This window comes from Notothenia coriiceps, unplaced genomic scaffold (genome assembly GCF_000735185.1).
Source record: "Notothenia coriiceps isolate Sejong01 unplaced genomic scaffold, NC01 NC01_scaffold00024668, whole genome shotgun sequence".
In the NCBI taxonomy this organism is placed as follows: domain Eukaryota; kingdom Metazoa; phylum Chordata; class Actinopteri; order Perciformes; family Nototheniidae; genus Notothenia; species Notothenia coriiceps.
The window spans coordinates 77,574-84,896 of NW_011357369.1; the positions used below are offsets into that span (position 1 = coordinate 77,574).

At 38.3% G+C, this 7,323-nt stretch overlaps 1 protein-coding gene across 1 annotated transcript in view; it reads left to right on the forward strand.

Moving 5' to 3' along the window:
- Positions 1 to 2,835: 2,835 nt before the first annotated feature.
- LOC104955663 (trichohyalin-like) overlaps positions 2,836 to 7,323 on the forward strand; it is an 11,623-nt gene continuing 7,135 nt past the window's right edge. The window contains exon 1 of the mRNA XM_010783047.1: positions 2,836 to 3,054. Within this exon, the coding sequence (XP_010781349.1) occupies positions 2,997 to 3,054 (58 nt within the window). The 5' untranslated portion in view covers positions 2,836 to 2,996. The remainder of the gene's footprint in view (positions 3,055 to 7,323) is intronic.

Here is a 7,323-nt window from a genome sequence, read left to right on the forward strand (position 1 = left end):
ATAAAAGTTCTAAAGAAAATCTATTTGAAGACCTAAATCTGAGGTTGATAGCATTTCATCTGAATGTTGTATCCATACATTTGATCTCTATCTGTAAACCCTTGCATAAAAGACTTACACAAACCTGTAGAAAATTCCATGTGATTTGAGGTTGATATGCTTTGAAGGGTGTCAAATAAAACAAATTTAAATCTAAAATGTCGTTTTGCCAATAGAAAATTATAAAAATAAAATATATTAACCAAATTTAAACAAATCTTTATATCATTAGGTTTAAAAAAAGAAATAAATAAAAAACCCTACCTTTTTATTTGTATTTGTTTATATAAATCAATTCATCAATGATCTAAATCAAATATAATATATATTGTATTTAATTTGATGTCATAGCATCAAAATTGTATCGGGTTAAATTCATATATTTTGTCATTATTATTTGTACATTCCATTGCATCAGAGGTGTAAAAATACATTATGAAATAAAACAAACATTATGAAATCTCTTATAAACCCAGTGAGACTGCTGTTATCTGAGCCGTAGTATCGTGATGACAGAAAACGGTGAGTCAACAAATAAAGTGTGTGGTTATGAATCTGTCCGTTAAAAGGGCGTCCCTGTGCTGCGATCTGATTGGCTGTCACCCAGAGGACACACCTGTAGGTTAGCAGTTTCTCTCGCTGTCACTACCCTCAGTATCATTGACAGACACACTGCACTAAACACCAGAGCATTATTAAACCCAGACTCAACTGTGTAGTGACATTACGAACATATCTTGGATGGCTGTTCACTCTGAATATATTCGTGAGTAAAGCTGCTTTTCTATTTCAGTTAATATCTCTATTTTCAGTTAAGTGTTTACATTTTTGACTGACAAAATAGCTGTGGTTGGTTTTAAATCTGACATAAAGCTGTGGTTAGTATAGTACGATATATTTGAAATCCTTTATATTTAGTGTCTGAGCCCTAATGCTTTGGTTCTTGGTATTTGTATCTGTTCATGAGTACAATGTGTTGAATAGTTATAATTTGATTGAGACCGTATTGAAAGCAAGTGATCACTCATTGCTTTGCTGTATTTAAACGCAGGGCATGGCATGGCTTTAGATCCCTTCACAGTCTTTCGGGTCACTGCAGGAACAGATTAAGGAAGCTTGATCTACTCTTCCCTATCTGGACCAAAATAAACCAGACTTCCTCTTTGCCCTATCCTCTAAAAAAAAACGGATGTGTTTTCAGACAAGAAGACATCGCAATTTAAGAACTGGACTTGTTGTGTTTTGACCAGATTTGGCAAAGTCCCCCAGTGTGTTTACTCGTGTTACGTCACATTTGAATGTTTTTAGTTTGGCTTGTCATTATGACACCGTGTGCTGGTATTTGTGTGAGTCATGTTTTTTTTCAGCTGGGATTCATGTTCTCATGTGGAGGAACAATGTCTTTGTCTCCATCTGCTGCTTCTTTTTGGAAACTGATTTATATTTTGGGTGTTGTCCCTTTTTGTTTACCTGAGATTTCTTGGGTTATTGGCCGATTAGCTGCCCTGTTTCCAAATATGCTGGATTTGCATTCCCAACGTTCCTCTGTCAGTTTCCCTTCATGCTGTAATGAGGCTGCAGAGGGAGTGATGTGGCAATGTTTATAGAGTTAGCAGTTTCATGATAGACTAAACACATTCATAGATCCTCTTTCACTTAATACTAACTTCTTAATTTTACCTTTTTAGTTCTGAGATTAAAGTAAAGGAAAAAAAAAGTCTGAATTTTGTGGGGGAAAAAATGCTTAATTGTTAGTGAAAAAAAGAGTCCATTATTTAAAGAAAAATGTAAGATTTAAGAAAAAAAAGTAAGATTTCTTTGAAGAAAAAAAGATTTTTGAGAGACACATTATTTTCCCCAAATTCTGACTTTCTTCCTAGAACTAGGACATTTTTTTTAATAATGTGTTTTTGTTTTTACTTTTATGCAATATGAACAGTTTCAAGTCAAATCTAAAAGAAATTCCCTCAAATATTTCAACACATTGCCTTAGAAATTACGTTATTTGCTTTTTTTAAATCCATTTAGACAAATTCATTGTTTACCATGATATCTCGATAAATATATATCATTAAATGCCATTAAATTATAAAATCACCCAGGCCTAAATACCGTACTCATATTTAAACTGCTCCATAAAGCACAGCACGTTGAAAAGTCTAATTTTAAAACTCATTTAATTCTAATTTAAGACTAGACACTAAACACTGAATATTGAATAACCTCCCAGCCTTAATCCATGCCCATATAGTGAAAGGGATCAGGTGTAGCTGTACAACACAGCTGCTATTATCTAATAAAGGTGTTATTAGTTCACATGTCAGTTTAAAAGGACAAACCCTGGAGAGACACTGGACTCCGAGTCACTTCCTGCTCTCTGGCTTTGAGCTCCACCTTGGCTCGGCTCACCTTCCACTTCTCCGGTTACCTCCCCCCTGCAGGGCCCTCCCCACCCGCCCTACTGTTGAGTCAGTCTGTGGGTGTGGGTGTGTGTGTTTGTGGGTGTGTGTGTGGGGGGGGAAGGCACTGCATCCAAAATCCCTCGATCCCTTGATGGATTTGTGGCCAAACCTCAAAGCTCTCCGTGAACTTTGCCCCTGAAAAATGTGCTCTCAGGAATGACAGGCATGTGGCCGGATTACCATATCGGCGTACCTTATTTATGAAGTCAGAGCTCCAAGAAGGAAGGAAGGAAGTAAGGAAGGGGAGGGTTTGTGTTTTAAAGTGTAAGAAGAAGAAGAAGGAGGAGGGGAGGAAAAGGGAGGGAGAAAACACAGGCTGAAGGGAGAGAGGGGGTAGAGTTTTAGAGAGACAGGAGAGTAAACCACGCAGTGTTCAGTTACCGGAGCTCCGATATGTCTGGTTTTAGACGAGCGAGGTGGCTTTAAGTTTTAGGACCTGCCGCCGACCTCGGGGGAGGAAGGGCCCGGCAGGCCAGTGGGGACGGGAGCCATAGCATGGGACACAGTGCTAGCAGTGAGACAGTGGCCCAGCAACAAACTACACACAACACCGGTGAGTTTGGACTCTCTGTTTGCCGTGGATTCAATTCAAACTTCAAAGGCTTTATTGTCAAATGCTCAGTAGCTGTAGTGTTTTTATGGCAATGAAAAGTTGTTGTTTTTTTTAACAAGAGGGGTTGTTGTTGTTGTGCACAGATTCATTTATCAATTATTATGCTTGTTTATACATTCAAACACTATACTCTACCCTGCTGTTTAAATATCTTATTTTTTTTTATCGTGCAGCACATCTTTTGGGACAGGACTTGTTTCATGTATGTCAGTTTACATTATGCTAGTTTTCGTCTCATATGCTTGTTAATATGTGGGTATGGAGAGTGGAAACATAAGGACTTCATTGTACAGTGCAACTGCCTGTTTAACTGTATACATGACGGTAAAACTGCTTGAGTCTTGAATGTTTTCGAAGGAAGGTAAACCCAACAAGGGGCGAGTGTCTCCAGGTGTTTTTGAGAGAGAGCAGTGAGAGGCGGCAGGCACAGACAGGTGTAGAAGTATGCAAGCAGATGGAATGTGGTGATTGTGAAATGTTGAAACAAACTTCTCTCTGTCTGAAACACGGCTGCACGATTCGAGAAAAAAAACATAGTTGGGATCATAGTGGCTGATTTTACAATTGCGGCATGATTCCAGTATTGATCGTTTTTGAAACATACGTCACATTGTGATTGAAAAAGGTTTTACCAATACCAAACAAAGATGTTGTTTGTAGGCCGGGACTCATCCAGAAAGATATGTGTAGCTTTACTCTATATATTCAACATGTCGCCTTCTTTTATTGCTTGCCTTTCTTCTGCCATGTCACCTTTGCTGTAACATTCCCTGCTGTAGGACTAATAAAAGGAATTCTGATTCTACCAGATATTGCTCTTACTACAATGTGGTTACAGCCCTAGTCCATATTGTGATTTCAATAGCATTAAGAATACTTATGCAACCCTTTTCTCTGCACTGAACGCTCCTTCCCCCAGAGATTTGGGGGTACAAGGCACCGACTGACACCAGCTGTGCCCATGTGTATCACTCTGTTTTCCTACTAAAACGCCTTCATGTTCATAGTCATACTTAACTCCACCTAATGTCTCGCTGACTAAGCTAATAACAGTGCAAACTTTAAGGACCTGTTTTTGGTGTCAAAAGGAGGGTCCTCTCTCAGGTTTGCACACCTGCTCAATTCCCCCCTAATAACACAGCATGCAGCCTAAGGAATCCTACATCTATGTCGCATGTCTGTCACCGCTTTTCTGCCGTGCTGTTAGTTTAAAGGAACTTTTTTTCGGTCAATATTTGCTCTGTTAGCTACTGAAGGGTTGAAACACTTCTCGACACTCGTGCCTTAATGAAACACGATGACATCCTCTTCGTTGCATATTGGCACTCCATGCAAACTGTATTTCTGTCTCCGGTGTGCTATTCTGTGGCGTTGGTGTTAAATTGTCCTGTGATTGGGTGAGTCATATGGGCTCATGCTTTTAATAGTCCTTAGAGTTTAAATGGCTCAACATTTACCGGAACAATTCATTGTATTCACCAACGGTTGAAAAAACAGGTAAATGCAGATATGTGGAATGGGACACCTCAATAAGCTATCTGAAGCTTGAGAATATGGGACTCACACTAATATATCTTACTAACACATCTAGAATTGGAGATATACAGAACAAAATGATACAGAAACCCCATCTACAAGCTAACTAAACCCCTGACAACGCTTGAAAACGCTAACCAAACACCCCAAAAACAGGACTTATCTTTCAATAACTACTAAATGATTCCAAATTATATATTTGATCAGCTTTACATTGGTTTAAAAAAGCTACAGTTCAATGAACAGACACGTCGGCAGTCAACAAAGAATGGTTCAAGCCTATGTTGTTGCTAGGGTCTTGCTTCACTTCTGTTGAAACAAGCATTGCTGTTTGGAGTCTCTTTATAAATGCATACCTGCGGCCTGAGTGTGTTGGTGTTTGGTTTAAGCTTTGTAAGACTTTTCCGCTCTTGACTATCTTTTACCTCCATCACGGGTCGGTGCCTTTGAATTCTCTTGTTGGTTCTGTAAAAAATAACCATCTCAGGTTGTCATGCTCTACTGTGCAACGTCACCACATCACACTCTGCTTCTGTAGTGTTCTCCCAGTTCACTGCCATCACTCCTCCCAGTTTAACACCCACTGGGTTATGTGTCAGGAATAGCTGAGAGTTCACTGACCTCTGTTTGCCTGCATTTCAGCATGGGGTTTCACACATACATGCAACAGCCTGCATTGTTTCTTACACTGGGTTGATACCAAAGCATGTTAGCATTTTACAGAGGGATGTCGTAAAACTGGAAATGTAGTAGTTGATTCCATTTGAAATTAAGTTACATTCATCTTGAGACCTAAGTTCAAACAACTCAAAATGTAGTCCTTTGCACCATTTGCAAACTTGTTATTGTTAGTAAGTTGAACAGGTCATATTCCCTCTTTAATATGCATATTGCTGTGAAAGCACTTTCTTCAGCTAACAGTATTTTTTCAAGCTTCCCGCCAAAAATGACATTTTGAATTTTCTTTGTTTTTGTAAAGATCTTGATATTTTTTTTAATTTGTGTTCTTTTTTTATGTACATCATGATTATAAATGACCAATAATCTTTTTTAACTGAATAAAGCTTGAAAGCACCATTATGTAAAACAATGCAACCACCGTAAGCATTAGCTGTTTGTTATTTACCTAAGAAGGATTGTGCTGCCGTCTAGCTGCTAACAGTTAACAAGTATGATCAGTATTTTAACACTGTTTGGTACTAAAGTATAGTTTTTTTAACGTTAGTAGTGGCAACTAAATAGCATTAATCAAGCACTTAGATATTTCTGTGACTAAACTGTCGGTGTCTTGGTAAAAACAATCAGCAATATATTTGATATGTGTAGCTACACAGCCTCAGCTCATTACAGTGTTAATTTTGGCAGCTGTTTTTGATTTAGTCTTAGTCTTTAGACGAAAGACTAAAACTAAAATTAGTTTTAGTCAACTTTTAGTCGATGAAAAACTAAATTTTAGTCAAAATGTGTCTATGCTCTCTGAACGCTCCGTCCCCGGCAGATCTCTGTGTCCGCTGCAGCATGTATGTTAGGCCCCGCCCCCCGCACACAGAGAGACACAGGGAGATCGCTCTTCTGGAGTGAAGAGAGCGGAAATAATGATATTGCAAGTTAGAAACGTAAGATGCATTTTGACAGACAAGATGGACACTTGGGGGAAAATATGCTGCATTTTGAATGTCCGATAATCCACCATTAACATCTTAGTCCCTTCTCGTCTCGTCAACGAAAACTAAATATACATTTCGTCATAGTTTTCTTATCAATAATCTATTTTTAGCTCGTCATCGTCTCGTCTTAGTCATGTAAAAAGACGAACATTTTTCGTCATAGTTTTCGTTGACGAAATTAACACTGGCTCATTAGCATTAATGCAATGCATGCAAACAAAACTAGAACTAAACCCAGAAAAAACAGTTATCCCACATAAAAGATTACAAACAGGGCTGCTCATAGAGAAATGGATGTCATAAAATAAAGCCTACAGACACACAACCTAATTTAAACCTTACTTTGTGAAGCTGTGACATTTTATCAGCTCCCAGTAGTGTAAAGACAAAGAGTCAATAATAAAAAGGTCAAGGCTGTAGAGTAAACTTCTTTCTTGTGATATGTCTCACTGCAGCAGTGCAATCGTTTGGAAATGTCTCGTGTCAGGGTTGTACCTCGAGTAGTAATTTATCTGCCAGTTTATTGACGTGTTGAGCTGTCGAGGGATGCCTCTATTGCCAAAGTGATGGTGTTTACAGTGTCAGGGACAGTACGGATGTTTTGGATTGGTCAGCAGTATGCTCTCACACATTTAGGCATCCTATACTACTATACTGACGGGGATTTCTAAATTGGTTATGTCACTTAACCAGTTGAGCCCCGAGCCTGTTTTTCAGGTCTCAGGCTTGAATATGACATTCCCAGAACAAATGACTGTATCTTCACTTCTAAAAGGGGTACATTAATAATCTTTTTTCTCAAAGCAATGATAAACCTGTGAGTTGGATGTAGAAAAGTCAGAATCAAGATATAATGTTTTTATTTTAAAGTAAATTCAGATTGAACATTGAAAACATTTAAATTATAGTTTCCCTCCAAAAGAAAAACATTACTTATAGTGAAAACCACCCTTGAATGATGGGATAGTAGACTAAAAGCGTTAGGAATCACACACACACACACACA